Genomic DNA, 17,189 nt, shown 5'->3' with positions numbered 1-17,189 from the left:
AATAAATACTTCTGAGAGTAAGTATGAGAACACAAAAACAGATTTTGTCAATCACAGAAAGCAACGTAATGGCAACAAAATATTTTAGACCAACTTTTTATTATTTCCTAGAATTAGTTTAAATACAGTACAGCTGTGCTTTCCTTTAAGTGAGGTATCTATATTTGAAGAAAAAAAATTCAATTGATATTGTTACATTTAATCAAATTTCAAATAGCAAAATTTTATACCATTTGTTTGCTGTGCTTGATGAAGTGCTTAAAACCCATTTTTCAAACATTTTCCAACTGAACCACTAACCCTGAAAACAAACTTTTCTAATGGAGACACACTACAAAATTGTTGTGCGATTTGTAAGCAGTAACACTGACTTTCACAAAAGCTGGAAAAAAAAAAAAAAAGGATGCCCTTTTGAAATAGAGAAATGCGACAAACAGAAAATCCTACAAGCTTTCTGTAATGAAAGCTGATGAATACTCGCACTACAAAGGTAATGAGCGAAAAGAAAATTGAAATTTGCAGCTTTCTGCTGCTGCCTATTGACAGCTTAAATAAAACTACTGAAATATTGCAAGCACAGATTAACAGGTAGGTGTAATTATGTCTTTTGTCAACTTCCATGTTCTAGAAAACTCTGTTGTGTGGATTAATTACATGAATTAAGTGCAGAAAAAATACAAAGTTGTTATCTTTACTGACAATCAAAATATATACTCTACAAACAAGTGAATTCTAGGAAGCTGACCGTGACAGCATTTCAAGGCCAACTTCACCACTAATGCTAGGAAAGTTTTCCAAAAATTTCATAACACATTCTAGCTATCCCCTCCCCCGATATAAAACAAGAATGTATGAATAAAACATTGTGACTTCTAAAATATGGGCCAAGCCTTATTTTTTCAGGCCACCAGTAGCTTTATGCTCCCACTCAACTTTTCCTACTTCACTAATTGCATTATGCCTTTACTATATACAAATGATTTTCCACCTAAGCTATTAATATATTAAATATAGAATAAAATTAGTTTAAGAATGTGAAACATAACTACATTTATCTAAATACTCAAGCTAAACGATATGCTTTACAAAAACCAAAACACAGACTTAGTTAAGTTTGGAGATTTCGATAGAAATCTCCTTCGTCGAGGGATACACGGCTACGCTGCAAACGACGGTGCTTTCAGACTGCCAGAATTACTAGAGTTTTACTCTCTAAGCTCTTACATCTTCTTGTTGATTAGAGTCCACAAAGCATGTGAAAGTTCTCTTTTTAAAAAGTAGAGGAGCAAACTAGACATTCACCTTGAATCCCACTTACTTTGTGCCTAAAGGCGCACCAGGCAACTTTGATCTTGGTCTAGGCGTTACCATCCAGCTGTCAAGATCGTGGACAATTTTGGGATTTTTTCCTAAAGGCTTCATGTCACAACTACCTGGGGAAACGACTTCCTGCCTGAAAAATCAGCAAGCAATAACTGAAGGCAAAACCAAATAATAATAATACATACAATGAACATGCTGTGACTAAAAGCGAGGACCTAATGACAGAATTAGTTTCTACCATTAAGTGCGCACTTAAGTGTGGGCCCTCAAGTGCGCATTCCAAGTTCCTATATTAGGCTGTAAAATAAACCATTCAATATAACTAGTATAAGGTAGTGAAAAAAGGTCAACATATATTTGTTCTAGAACTTACGCAGTATTATTTACAATTTACTAAAAAACTATCTTTCAAAGACTGTGAACACACAAAATCTATGGCACATTTATGTATACATTATTACTTAAAATCGGTATAAAATTAAGTCTACACATATGAAAATTATTTATGTCATGTAAAGAGCCTGAAAGTAGCATTTAAGAATTTTAAGAGGATTACAATAATTTAAAATGCATTCTAACTTTAGATTCACTAAATGGACTATTTACAAAGCTACTTTTAAAGTCATTTTAATGAATGTTCCATTAGCTTTTTCAGCCAGATGCTTTATGACAGTTAGGAGGCCTTATCTGCAGCTGGAATCGCTGAAACTTCACATAGCTGCTTGAGTTCTTGCAACAGTGAAAATACGAGTACAAACTATGGCCACCAGCCTTTTAATGGTCCCGAGCAGAAGCCGGTGACCAGCTGGCTGAGAGGCGGTTGGAGTGCTGGCTGAGGCTATCCCAGTGCTCCGTCGCAATTGCCACTGCGGAAGATCAGCCAGCAGCAAAAGGGGGAATTTCAGCTGAAGTCACATAACATAGACAAGACCTGAATGAAAACGGAACGTACGGTATTCTAATATAATAATCCCATGAGGATTCCATACATTCAACGACTAAGCTATAAATACTGTGGCAAATTAGTTACTGCAGCTGTATTATACGAGTCTGTATGGCCTTATCTACACTGACAACCAAACAAGTCCGGTTCAAACATCAGATACTGGAAAGCAACTAGAAATGTTCTCTTTTGATTCTTTAATAATACCTGAATGAAACTTCTCAGTTTCCCAGGATGGTGTTTTCTTACTCGCCCATCTAGCTAATCCAATGCAGGTTCTGGCAATCCAGTTGGACTACTTCGAGCTCCATTCCCTACTAATTACACTTTTATCAACATTCTCGCCCACTCTCTCTGCAGCCATGTTTTTGGTGGTTGTTACAAGAAAACATTCATATCGTTTTCAGAAGCAAGTGGTGCATTCACAACCAGAATCTATAGTCAGCACCTTTCCTTCCAAACCATGCTGCAAAGACAGGCTTTTTCCTTTTCGTTTCTTTTAAAGCAAAAATTTGGGAGATGGGAGTTGAACATGGGAAAAATGTCATCTGGGACGTCTTTTCTGATCAACACTGACACAGAAAATTATTTGATATGTTTTCATCTAACCCACTTTAATCGCCAGTGTAAACATGACACAGAGTTCTTAAACAAAATTGTACACAGCTATAAAAGAATCATCCTATGACTCCTTGACATTTAATTTACCACCTCATTTCTCATTCAATTTTAAGATATGTGCAATTTTATCTTTCTCTGTGATATTCAGTCATTTTATACTATTAGAAGAGAAACAAAAAAAACCTCAAAAATTTTCAGTTTTACGAGTTCAGGGAAAAAAATATAAATCAAGGTAGGCTTTTACTAGTGGTTTCATCCAAAATTAACTGTATTATTAAGAGAATTATAAACCTAAGTACCTCAAAACCAGAAGCTAAAGCAAAGGTTAAAATTATGTAGTGAAATACTGGAACTACTAAAATATTCCTAGTCACTCACAGCTAACATCTGTCAGCTGTATCAAACTTTTTGGAGAGAAGTGCAAAAAAGTATTTCTTTATCCAACTTTGTAGTCACGCATTTAATCCACTAGGAACCAGACTTCTGAAGTACTCAAACATTATATATACATAAAACAGCAATTCTGTACAATTACACATTTTCAAATGTCATAGCTTAACAAACATGCTGTATTTCTTAATTCATGGTAATGTTACCATACCATTCAAATACAGAGACTATCAAAATGATTTTCAAAGTGCCGTGTCTCAGAAAAAAAATTTTCAAGCTATTATCGCAACGTCAGTTAAGGCTTGTTCTGCGTAATGAAAGGAAAATCCGCAAGTTGGCAAGAAGCTCAAAGTGTGGAGGTCTAGGGTACTAAAGAAACTAACACATTATTTTTTAATAAATATTATTTTTCTTGAATGCATTGAGTATCTGAAAACCAGTTAAGTCAAGCTTTCTTGGTTTTGAGAAGGAAAAGCCCCACCTTTAAGCCTTTTATTAACACTTCTTTTGTACTTACTATATAGAAGAAAACAAAAGAAAATACATTAATTTTTAATTTCCAAAGATTCCATTGTAATTGTAAATTTTTTAATTTACAAAAAATACCCTAAAGTTTTCTTCTTCCAGCATGGCAAGCAAATGCTGGCTCTAAAACTCATTAGATTGATAATGAGTTGTTAAATAGATAATACTGAGAAGATCAGCTTGACTTCACACAATGAAATTATGGGAAAAACGATGGTTAATCACTTTTTGTGGTCAATCATCTATAATTGTGGCGATTTTGAGTATTACCTTACAGATGAAAAGTTGCCCTTACTTCCTGCAGTTCGAGAACACATAACTCTCACTGAAACCCAAACTATTTTTACCTTGAAGAATTCAGAATGGTTTTAATGTACTTTTATAACCGGATGTGCAATTGATAGCAAAATAAAGATCACCACACATATTATAACAGACAATGTTAAAAGGTATAGAGTCCTCAAGACTGCATTAGAAATAGACAGAAACTGGTCACTCTAAATGAAGAGTTTTGTATTTTTCATTGTTTGAGAAAAACACCAGTACAAATAAATGCAGATTTTCATTGGTTAGGAAAATCTAAAAATGTATGCCTATCTATCTCTATTTATTTATATATATGTATATCTTCATCCAGACTTAGCTGGGAAATAGAAATCTGTAGAGAACACTTTTTCCCATCACACAGAAACTGCTCACCATTTATTAAAAACCAAAACACCCTGTTTGAAGGACGCAGTCATGCTTGCTCTTCCAACTTCTATTTTCCTTTCCCATTTTTTGAAGATTTCAAGATCTGCAGCTTCAATTCCTTTATCATCATCTCTAACTTTTCCCTTGCCTCTCTTTCTTGTCTCAGTTCATCCTGAAGCTCTTGTCTGTCCGCCTCTGCATGATCCAACCTCTGCCTCAGTTCTGCTAGCTGTAAAAGGGGAGAGAGGCAAATTTTAGCAAATTTATTTGTAAACGTCAGCTATTGCCTTCAAGACGCCACTGATGATCACCTTATGCATCAGATAAAAGTATTTCAGTTCGCCAGTATTTATCAGCTCATCTTTTACTGTTACCAAGAATTATGCAGTTACCTACTACACCATAAACAAATTACATCAATACGCAAAGTTGCATAAACATCATACTATAATAAAAAAATGGGAAAGTCTAATTTTTAAATACTTATAAAATGTAGTTATAGGAACTGTCACACAAGACCATGTCAATACTACATATAAACTCTTAGGAAGATTGTGATGATGTATGCATCAGATGCTTCACAAATCCCAGAATAAATACCACTTTTTCATTTCCCAGGTTCATTTCTCTTACCTGACAAAATATTACCTCTTTATTTCAAAGCCCGAATGCATTTCTAGAACACTAACACTGTTTTCTGACATCCTTTAGTATAAATGAAACAGAATTACCAGAAATAACATTCAGAAAATCTTGAACATAACCACCTGTGCATTTATGTGTGAGTGTTCAAACATAAACATGAGTCCACTGAAATTTTTTTGAGGACTATTTTCTGTTTAAACACAGAAATTAAATATTTTTTTCATCTTTGGAGTATAGTAAAACTGAATCTTGCTAAAGTGTCATCAAAACTTATTTACAGTGAGATCTGGAAACGTCTGATGAATTTTTCAAGTGTGAGAAAGTTACTGCCAAATGGCTTACAGGTATACTACCAGCAGTTAAAAACAGGGTGGAGACTGGAAACCAGTTACCTTCTCTACCATTGACTTAAGGGGTTATTTCTTACAAAAAGACCTCACTGAACCTAAAAATAATCATCTGGCTTTATAACGATAGGTATCTGTCTGATCTAAGTCATCACTAAGCACACATCTCACTGAAAATGAGGATGACGGTCCGTGAGAACGAAAGCAGCAGGAGCATACAGGATCACTGCTGTTCGCCAACTGCTGTAAAATGTACTGGGCAAAGGCACACCCATGCTGATTTTAGAGAAACATCACATCCAGCGGGCTTTCATCTCCACTTGTATAATCGGAAATATTTAAACGGTTCTTCATGTAATCAGAAATATTTAAGCAGTTCTTAGACAGCAACAGGCTATTAATATAAGTCTTTTGACTCCACTACTTTGATTAAGTAAACTGGTGCAGTACGATAATGCCCACTGCCTGCATGCTGCAGCATGTACTACATAAGCACTTCTCTGGTTGAGTTTTGATCTCCAGCTGTAAGGAAAGGTTCCAATACTGGTTATACTGCCTGACTGTGATTGACAGGGTAAAGCAACAATTGAACTAGACAATCCAATAAATAAGTCAGAAAGGGGGAGAAGATAGTGCATATTCAGGCAGGCCTAGAAAGAAGAACAGATATTTAACCAAGTTGCAAATCCCAAATTATTAATTTTGTTTAATGGGCAGCCTGGGCAACTGCTTCAAGAAGACATCAGATTAAGGCTTTCTTTAAATGCTATATACACAGCTTGGGGAAGTCACCGGTTGCCAGGACTCACGCTTAACTCAGGTACTTCTGACAACTGCTTGGAACCTAGGGCCCAAAATCTATTGTAAGATGTGGTAAATGGAGAAAAAGGTTCAAATTGGATGTTGCGAACAGCTCTAACACACAGGTAATAAGAGAGTAAACTTTCATGCAAGGAATGTATTTAGTTTTCAAAGTCTTACTTCAAAAGAAACAATAAACCAGTCTCCTTGGGGAACAATCTATGGGTTTTACCCTCTAAAGAAAGTAAGCTACACAAGCTATATAAAACGTGCTATACACGATTATCTTCATAAATTAGAACATGTTGTTACTTGCAGTAATAGGGCTTGTACCAGATGTTTAGTAAATCAGGCCTTAGTCAGAGAGGATTATTTCTGGCAGTAAAGGCTAGGAATTTGTGGAGTGGGATGTCATGAAATTAAATTCATGAGAAGGATTTATGATGCTAGTCTCTGCCCTGCTCCCCAAAAATACCAAAACCTGTCTCTCCAGTACTGCCTGTTTCTTAGTTTGAGACAGTAAGAACAGGAAATATACACAGCTATGATCAAATGACCACAAAGCTTTACCGAGCTTAAGTTTCAGATTTTGTTTACTTTAAAAAAAAACTGTGAAGACTAGTTTTCTGCGACACAGTACAAAATACATCACTATACATTCAAAACTGCAACTGATTTTGGAAAGGGGCATTCCAAGGCTCCACTTACCATTAACTGTATTTTTCCCACTGGAATGACATGAATAACCTCCAACATAAATAGGCAATAGTAAAAGTTAAAAGGAAAGTGAAAGAAAAAAAAAAATCCCTATGTTTTGACATATGAACCCAAGAGGCAGGAATGAGAGACAAAAATATGATACTCATTTCCAAGAGACCTCTTGACCAAATGCTTTGATAGAGCACAGAAGGGGACTCATCAGATAGTGCAGTGCACCAAGGAACAGAAAGAGCAGTGAGGTACGCTACTGGTCTGACAAAAAGGTAGTTGAGAGGTTTGGAATTGTTTTTAACATTATAGGAAGAAAAAGGAATAGTTTCTTTCTATAACTAAAATGAGAAAGTTTAGTTCTGTAACATGGGCAAGTCTATATACATTAAAAATATGAATTGTTTTAAATGACGATGCAACAGACCTTCTGTTTCAGATTAGTATTTCATCAGTAACATCATATGCTTCTGTAAGTTGCATTCTACCTCAGTTTCAATGAAGGAACAGGAAGATAAATATTGCTGTCACTGTGACTTATTTTGGTATTTGTCTACGATATCAAAACACATGGAGAAGATGAAACCTTAAAGTGGCTGTGCAACAGCTTGACAATTTCCTGATACACTAAATACCATTTGGTTTGAAACAAACTTTTGCTTCTCACCTGTGCTGCATATTCAGCTTCTTTGTCTTTTTCTAAATTGGAGTCACAGCTACACTTTTGCTTCATCACTTGGTCCAGTTTCTTCTCCAAGTCTCTCTGCTCAAAATAAAATTCTTCCATTCTTTGAGCATGTTCTGTTTGCAAACATTCAAGTTCTTTCTGTAAATTCTGCTGCTCTTCTGTTAGTTCCTTCATAGCTTTAGAGTTGCTTAACATTTCCACTTCCTGTCAAGAAAAATCAGGATCACATACACCTTGGTTCTAAGACCAGAAAAGTAAAAAAATGAATTTAAATGTCTTTCTGGATATACTGAGGGCAAAAAGAGCACAATTATCTACTGGTAGCAATAGCCTGATAAGTAGATAAATACGATTATCAATGACAGCCTGGACTTCTGTAGCAAGCATTTCATTTTTAAGAAGTTATTTATACTTCCAACTACAGGAGCTTCCAGAAACAGACTCACAACTTCCAGCAGCGAACCTCAAAAAGCAGCTGCACTGATATACTAAAATATACCTTGAAGATGCAAGAAGTGCATCATCAGAAAACAGAATAAACGTGTTTGATTTGTTTCCACCAGCATTTTTATACTTTTTAAAGTCTTTTTTTTTTTTAACTTACCTACAAACTTTACTTCCAACAGCAGAGCAACTTAAGAGCAGCAGCTCTAGGGCCCTATCTGATCTCACAGATTCTGAGCTTAACATTAACTACACTAAACTAAACTAAAACTAAAATATTAGGTCTGGTCTATGAGTGTAAGAAGGAAAGACAGTATTTACCGTAATTCTCAAAACAGAAATGAGGCAAAATCACAAGTGAACACCAGCTTCTAATGTCATCCATTACTAAAAAAGACTGATAAAATCCCCCTAAAAACCAGTGCTTATCAAATAGAAATAGGAAGGTGGTATTTTTTTTTATACAAGGCAGTCATAAGACCGTTCCTAGAATACTAATGTCTGCATCTTTAAAATCCTGCAAACTGAGAAATTTTAGAGGATTTAAACTATAGCTGCCAAAATACTTAAATGTCTGGAAAACATTTTAAAGTGAAAGAAGTAGTTTTCATTTGGGTAAAACACAAGAAGGAGCTGCTTGAACACAGTAGTTGCAAACTGAAAAGACACCAACCTTTAGTGGGCTCGAACCTAAGGAGCATAAGGGATACTGAAGATTTGGTGTCTGTATTGAAGCGGGGGGAAATAAACTATGTGTTTAGGTGTTTCTCAATTAATGTAACCTGTGATACTGATTCTAGAACCAACAAGCTCACATCAGGTTTCTGATGTCAAAAGTGAAATGCAATCAGATTAGCACTGTACCATTTGAAGCTGCTGTTTCCTCCGCAAAATAGTATTTAGTTTTTCTTGCTGTTTGATGTACGTTTTCATTACTTCTTCCATGATCCTTCCCTTGTCATCTTCACAACTGATGTCTTTCATGAGAGTGGGTGACAAGGTTCGCACATCATTACCTACTTCAACACAGCTAGAGTCTCTAGTGATTTTGGAAGAAACACGTTCAGATTTTCCAGCTCTTGCAGAACGAGCTGACACAGGTGGATCTATAAAGAAAACACAGCATATAAGAACACACCATAATAATCACAAAAAAATAAACTTCCGGCGCGAAAAAAAATGCAAAGAAAACTGAAGATTATAAAAAGGTGAAAAGAATTTTTGGAAAACTGAAGTGACAGCACAAAATACTAGCTTGGTGTTGAGCTTTCCAAAATTATATGGTAAAAAAATTGACTTCAACATAATTTTCAGTACTCACCTAAACGTTTATGCTGCTCCACACCAGTTTTCAAGTCAATTTTTTCCTGTTCTTCAAGAGAAAGCTCTGGATAGGAGGCAGCTTTTTTGTGCTTTCCACTACTGAGCTTCTTCTCTGACTGTCCAGGTGAGGATTTAATTACCTCTGAAGCTCTGACTGTTGTTTTTGCAACATCCTTGTATTGTGATGCAAGAGATACGTTTGGGGCAACCACTTTATCACACATGTACAGGTAGTAACTGAAACAGTAGAACAGCAAAATTAAGAATGAAAGGTTAAGACGTAGTAAGCGATGACTGGTAGAGAACAGTAAATTTAAATCAATGTGATTTCACACTGTAAAACATTCAATGAAAAATAAGCACGTCCTTTTTAAATTTTTCCTGTGCAAAAGGAAATCCTAATGACCCACTTAATCTTTACTGAGTAGATTATCTAGATAAGGTTTTGAGGCTATTGGACACGAGGATTTTTCAAACGTGGCTGATTAAAAAAATCATATAGAAAATCATATGAAGTCTTCATTTAAATTCAAAGAGTGAAATTAGAATGCTACCGAATCCAGACTCTCTGGCATTTTCATAATCCTTGTATTAGCAATGGAGAATGGGGGAAGCAATCAGTGTAATGGGAATGAGCATACGACTCTATATAGCAAAGCTGTGTACTGACAGGGCTGAGGCACATCTGAGACCAACACTGGACCCTCTTTCCCACACATATTGAGCAATCCATCTGGATTTTCACAGCTCCTGGACTCCTGGGAGCATCCTTCTGTACCGCCCTAACCTAGCCACTCAGCTTTTGTCTGGTACAGAGGGAAAAGAGCGCCAGATGTGTTAGGGTCAGTGCCAAGATAATACACGTCGCGATGCTGGAGCCAAGGTTGCCGTCTTCAACATGTTCCTTTCTCCCAGTTCTGAAGGAGGGCATTGATAGAAACAGCAAACTGAGGGACCATCACAGAAGTTCCACCATTCACGTGTTTGCGTGGGAACTAGTCTGATGTGTGTGTTGCTTTGATGCATGCTGCTAGCCAAAAGAGTCTGATCTCACCCATATACGGTAAATGCACAACCACACAGGGAAGAGGTACGTCAAGAAAAACTGTTTCCTTCATTGACGCAGATGACAAACTGTGTACTATGTTAAGGAAATGCACTTCGTTTCTAAAACCAGGAAACTAATCAACACACAATTCAGATATAGCCATTGTTCCAGTGTGGAAGAAAGCCTTCAAACACCTTTCAAAAGTCTTTTTTGAAAGGAAATTAAGTTGCACTCATGGTAAACAGGCCCTATGCAGCCTTCCACATGCATGCGTTGTATTATTATACAAAAAATTAAAAATGACCTTCTGTCATTTCTACTCTGAAAAGGGAAATTGTAATTACATTTCAACTGTATTGCCTACTGAAGAACACTCATAGATCACAGCTGGAGTCCTGTACCAAAAACCACTCATAAGCAGTTCATTAACATTTACACTAAAAAAATGCATAAAAAGTTACAGTTGAATTACTCCTGTGCGATCCGTTAAGAGTTTTCACAGTTCAGGTTGCAAATACATTTTTTTCAGTTTGAATGACCTTTAAATACCCAAAAGTGTTTAAATGCTTGTACATACAGTGTTTATAGTTCTACACAGCAAATTCAGTTACCTGGGATGGAAAAATGAGGGTGGTTGAGGATCAGTTTCTGCTTCTTGCTTTATAACTGGATACCACTGCGGTAATTCCAGGCTCTGCTGTGAATCTGCCTAAAGAAAAGAAAATAAATTGGTAACTGAAAGATGGGTGTATGTTATTTACATTTCATAAACGCTCCTCAGTGGAATGGAGTTTACACCATTAATACATACACACTAGAGAAACTGGGGTAGTGAAAAATGGAGTGTCTTTGGCAGAGATGCAGGGTGATGCAAGCTGCAGAAGTTTCTTCGATCTCCAGTTTCCCATTATGGGCAAAGAAGCAACAAAATTAAAATAAAACCTCTTTACAAACCTATATAAAAGCTCTGCTGAGTTTCCAGAACTCTGCCGGAGGCATGCTAAAAATGTTTGGGAGAAACAGAAAGCAGAAACTAGGATTCCCAAAAGGTTGTAGGAACCTTTTAAAATGAAGTATTCACATCATAGTAAGCGCTTGCCAGATATTTTATTACAAAATAAAATGGAACAACTATTGGTGTTCCAGAGACAGAACTTTCTTTAGTTGTCAGGAATTTTTATTGCAAAAGTGGGCAAAGCTGCTGCAGTAACATGACAACTCCATTTCCTTTGCAGTAACAAACAAATTTAATTCCAGAGCATCAGAATAGATCACCTTTACAAACTTCTGTGCATTTTGTATTTGGTTAGCAATTCTTGTTCTATTTGTCTCAAGAAACATTTTTGGAACTACTCTTTAGTCAAAGTTACTGGTGATACTTGGTGCTCCACTGGAAAGGTACTATTCATTTCAAGTGAAAGGCGTCTCCATATATTTAAACAAGATTCATAGCTAAGAAATTGGTTCTTAATTTCTTTGTATTAAAATAGCCTTGGTAAGCAGGTTTTTGGGCAAAGTGTGGTTGGTTGACCCCAGCCAGCAGCAAAGCACTCATGCAGCCGCTCCCTCACAACCACCCCCAGTGGGACAGGGACCAAAGCAAGAAAGCTCATGGGTCAAGATAAAGACAGTTTAACAGGTGAGAGAGAGAGAATAAAAGAGAAAAAAAACAGTGAAGCAAAGGAGATCGCTCACCACCTCCCACAGGTAGACTGATGCCCAGCCAGCCTCCGAGCAACATAAACCTTGGATACCAAAACCCCCTTTCTTCCCCTTCTATCCCAGTTTTTATTAATGAGCATGACATTATAAAGTACAGAGTATCTCTTTGGCCCCTGCCAGTCTCTCGCCCACCCCCAACCTACTTGCTGCAGGGGCCAAGCACGAAAAAGCCCTGACCCTGCCTAAGCACTGTTCAGCAGCAGCCAAAACACTGCTGTGTTACCAACTCTGGTTTAGCCACAAATCCAAAGCACAGCACCATTACAGGCTGCTACGAAGAAAGTTAACACCATTCCAGCCAGACCGAGTACCCTTGGAAAGTTGCTCAATCAAAAAAACCCAAATCAAACAACAAAACTATAAAGCTAAAAAAATCCTACTGTACCAAAAGCTTCACCTAATGTTCTAGTATCTTCACAACTTCTTGTGTACACGATATATTATCAGAAAAGTTTATATTTACACACCCTAAAATCAACTGTCACAGAACTTCATCTCTGGCAGTCAGGAGAGTATCCAATTACACAGGTGTGGCTTGTACCAAGGTCTGCAGAATGCAACGTCCCTTAGTCATGAGAGAGACCAAATCCCATCTACAACATTCTGGTCAAAACTTCCTGGCCACTAAATTCAGCTCTAGCAATGAAACTGAAATTTAACTCCACCCCTGCAGTTCCTCAAATCAGTTCCAACACCGCTAGGAAGGAGGGGAAGGTACAAGGAAGCTGAGCTCCAAAATAGTAAAATCACAATCAAGCCTTTAAATAGTAAAGATTTGAAAGACCGCAAATAATATCTAGAAAAACAGCCTCATCACTTGTCTTTTCTATTTATTCAGATCACTCTAATAATTTAAATAATGTACATATATTCTTCTACTTACGTTACAGCTAGTACACAGTAATCCCATTTTAACTTCCGAGTTACATCTTGTCCATGTTTTAGGACTCACATTTTAACATGTTTATTTTTTACCTATGAAATTATCTTTCAGGTAACGTGTATTTTCAAGTTATTAGGTCAGATTTTTACATTCCCACCTATTTCAAATCAAAAACAATTGCACTGTCTACCCATTACTGTGCATTATCTAACTTGCAATCAAGTTTTTACTTAGGAAAGATAACCAAAGGTAATCGTAAATAAACACAAAGTCTTTTTCTAACACGATTCCTTCCTCATCATGTAGGTTAATAAAATAAAGCATCTACTTCAATATAGACATGTGTATCTCATTACCTAACAATCTGTTTAGTTTAGATGCTCTTAAATAATTTTATAAATGCAGTATATCTAAGTAAACTTACAATTGAATCACTTCTACCCAAACTGTTTGCAAGGGCTACAAGAAAAACGGGTCTTATTTTTCTTCTAAAGCTAGTTGTACAAAGCTGTTCTTTAAGAATATATACATATATATAGGTAAGTCATGGTTTCAGCCTAATCATTAAGCTAGTAGCTTTACCAGAGACAGGATTTACCAAAATACTCAGAAGAAATGTTAACTCTCCATATTGCGAGCTTTTCCCCACGCGTGGTGACCAACTCAAGGAATTAGCCTGAGAAGCAAGACAAAGTTTTAGGGCAGAGCGATTATCAGAAACTGTCGCAAAGTCAAAGGGAATGAGGATGTGACAGCGCAGAGATCAGCAGAGGCTTAGTGACAGCGCTTCCCAGGAAGCGCAGGTGGATGTTACACTGCAGTCTAGAACTCAACAGAAAATGAGAAACTCACTGACAATCAAATATACAGCATACAGCTTTCTTATTAGCACAAAGAACAGAAAGGAATTAACCTTGTGAGTACATTGTCTGCTCTTGAAATATTGAAAGTAGCAGTGTATTTGCACTGTGAGGTGAATAAACTGAAGAGCGAAATGCTAAGGAGAAAGGCAATGCACAGGACGTAGGATGCTCCAAAGACTATGGGATTTAATTAATAATTTATTATTACTGGATGGACAAAGACCTAGCCAAGGGCAACTGTTCTTCCTGGGCCCTCCAAGATAACCTCAAAGCTGTGACAGCACTTCTGAGGACTGACCCAGCAAAGGTAGTAAGGAGGTGACAGAATAGGTGCAAATAATTTTCCCTTGGAGTGTAAGAAACGGGAATGTCTACATGTTGTACCTAATACCTCTCTCACACCATAGAAATGAGGGAAAGAAAACACTACTGAAGCAGCACAGGCTTCCCCAGAACAAGGAAACAGAGGCTGTGCTCCAACACTCCCCTATTAAACTTTTCTAATCTTCTGTACTTTCCAGATGAATATCCGTAAGACCAAAAAAAAAAAAAAATAGAACCCTCCCCTGCAATTTTATCTTTGTTCAGGTTTTCACAGGTTCTCTCTCATTCTCATTTTAGATGCTGCTTTGTAAGAAAAAACTATGCAGGCCTGCAACGGAAGACTCTGGAAAGTTTTTGTATTTCATTTGTACTGGTCCAGCCCAAACTACTGTTACTGCTAATTTCAGCTGTTTTTTTCATCTGTACACATGAAACTGAAAGACCTCGCGGTCTGAAATCTGCTACTGTGAAAAGGGAAGCAGCATTATAAGTATGAATATGGGAGACTATTTCTACTGATGCATCCACCATATTGTAGTTTACCTCCGCTGGCATTGCAAGGATAAAGACTGCCATGTCTTTATCAGATGAAAAGCGCAGTCTCCTTGCTATGAACTTACTTGCACCTTCAACTAATTCATCACGTGTAAGCACGCCATATTGCAGACCTGCATGGAAATTTTGTGCTAAAATCCCTCGCTGTAGGCTGGCAAAACTGTAAAAATACCTGTTACTGCAGTAAGCCTTTCTGCAACACTGACTTTTCAGAAGTTTATGCTGAAAGGTGTCAACTTACAACACACCTTTTTGGGCTCAACCATCTGAGCTGCTCTTGCTGCTATTTTGAAATCCACCACAAAACATCCAACAGGCAAAATGAATATACAATCAAACCAGTAGCCATCAAACAGACATATAAATGCCAAACACACTGAAAAGAAACATAGGCATGGGACAGGAACCATTTAAAAAACTCCTACATTTACATTATAACCAAAAAATTCTATCTTCCATAAAAGGAAACATCTATGATGTTCACTATTCATATGGTGCTTGTCTTATTATTTTAAATAGAAGCTCTCTAAGGGAAAAATAAGCTCTGTATTTTTGAACCACAGCGGAGACTTGCAGCGGTATTTTAGGAAAAAATACGACATCTATTATTAACCATTGTCAAGATACCGGCCTACAGCTCATTACTTGGGCTGCTTAAAACCCCCTCTTTTTGGCATACGGCTCTATACAACTGGTTTAAACAGAAAGCTATTGCTGAACAAGCAGAGTTTGGGCTTCTAAATAGCAACTTATCAATGCGCCATTACCCTGCACGCAAAGTCATGAGATGGGTGGTCAGCAAGCCAGGTCGCCATCCACCACACTTGTGCATGCTGGAGTAAAAATAACAAATGAAGAATTAATTTGTAATACTTGACTTTCAAGGTCTGCTTTGCTCAGCTGCTGCAACGCACACCGCATAAAACATACTCAAAGGTCAAACAGGAGAATGACAATTTCCACAATATCTCTGAATTTTCCAGTCTGTATACCTTAGAACAGAAGAACCAACAAAGCCAAACCAGCTCGAATGGAGTTACTTACAGCCCAAAGAGGAAAGAAATTACTGCCCCTTTTAATGAGAAATGTATTTCCATGGTGCAGCTCTCTCACAAATTTGACTTAGGCTTGATTTGACAAGCATTCCCATTTACAAAAAGCAAGCAAAGCGCTTCCAAAACAAGTATTTACATGTGAGCAGAGAGCTGGGAGTTTTACAAGAGTAGGTGCACTTACTTTGGACCGAGCTCTTTTCTGGTTTTTCTCACTAAATTTCTCCTTCATTTCCTCCAAGAGATGCTTCAGTTCCCGTTCCTCCGACGTCCCTAAGTATTTTTGGTTAATATGCAGGTAGCAGTGCCACTTGGCCGATTCAAACCCCCAGTGGCAGGTCCTCTTGTCCGGGGATCTGTGTGAATGCATCACAAACGTCTGGGGCGAGAACATCCCGTAGCACTCCAAACACTGGATACATGGGTCATCCGGCGCAAGGTAGAACTGAGGTGCAAACAACCCCTGGCACTTGCCCAGGCATTCATGCTCTACTTCAAAGGCACTGCCAGTCTCCTTCAACTGGGCCAAGGTGTTCTTACCAGGGAGAAAACTGCCATTTTGCGGAAAAGTGCGAGGACGTAGTAAAGCATTGCATAGTCTCTGAGCATCAGTCAGTGTAATTAGCCCACAGGACGGAGCATTAAATGGAAGAATTCCCAAAACCTTCAGAATATGAAGCTGGTCGGAAGTGCACCTTGAGCAGTAGATATAGAGTTCGTCACACACCGTATTGATCTGTTGCAATGAAAAGTCTCGGAGAACAGAATTCAACACTTGAGGCAGGCAAAGTCTTTTTTCTCCTCCAACTTTAAAACAAGAGATAGATTCCCCCTCCAGTATAGTCTGGGTGAGTTCTGTGGAGCTGTCCGGAGGAATGAGCAGCGGACCAGAAAGTATTTGTGGTGATGGAAGAGGCAAGAAGACTGCGGGTGACATACTTTCCTGGGAATAACGAGCCGAAAAAGCTGCCGGCCCACCCAATGAACTCTGGCTGCTCAAGTGGAACTGTGCCAACGTGTGTTTCAAACCTGGATTTAAATTCAAAGGCTCAGATAACGAAGTAATGTTTGGCTTGGCGGTTTCCCCATCAGCCTCCACAGGAGTTTCGTCATATTCGTCCAAGTTTTCCTTCTTTATTGTTGGCAATTTATTTATTACAACTCGTACTTTGCTATTTACATGCATTTCTGTCATTGCTTTTTTTAACGGAGGACTCCCATCCTCTTGGATCCCACTCCTTTTTTGGTCTGAAACTAGACCTAGAGGGAAGTTTATTTGTGGGCTTTCCAT

The 17,189-nt window shown here is 37.6% G+C and overlaps 1 protein-coding gene across 2 annotated transcripts; it reads right to left on the bottom strand.

Moving 5' to 3' along the window:
* Positions 1-4,294: 4,294 nt before the first annotated feature.
* SKIL (SKI-like proto-oncogene) lies at positions 4,295-17,189 on the bottom strand. Of its 2 annotated transcripts, none has more exons than XM_009884437.1 (6): positions 16,083-17,189; positions 11,111-11,208; positions 9,450-9,688; positions 8,993-9,234; positions 7,664-7,888; positions 4,295-4,724 (listed from the first exon to the last, which is right to left on the bottom strand). In XM_009884437.1, the coding sequence occupies exons 1-6, from the start codon at positions 17,187-17,189 to the stop codon at positions 4,563-4,565; spliced, it is 2,073 nt and encodes a 690-aa protein (XP_009882739.1). In that variant the 3' UTR covers positions 4,295-4,562. The 2 variants fall into 2 exon arrangements, with proteins under 2 accessions (XP_009882739.1, XP_009882740.1); XM_009884438.1 differs by having other exon boundaries at positions 8,993-9,206; positions 9,569-9,688.

The sequence above is a fragment of the Charadrius vociferus genome, unplaced genomic scaffold (assembly GCF_000708025.1).
Source record: "Charadrius vociferus isolate BGI_N301 unplaced genomic scaffold, ASM70802v2 scaffold104, whole genome shotgun sequence".
NCBI classification, from domain to species: domain Eukaryota; kingdom Metazoa; phylum Chordata; class Aves; order Charadriiformes; family Charadriidae; genus Charadrius; species Charadrius vociferus.
This window is presented reverse-complemented; position numbering and strand designations above follow the sequence as displayed.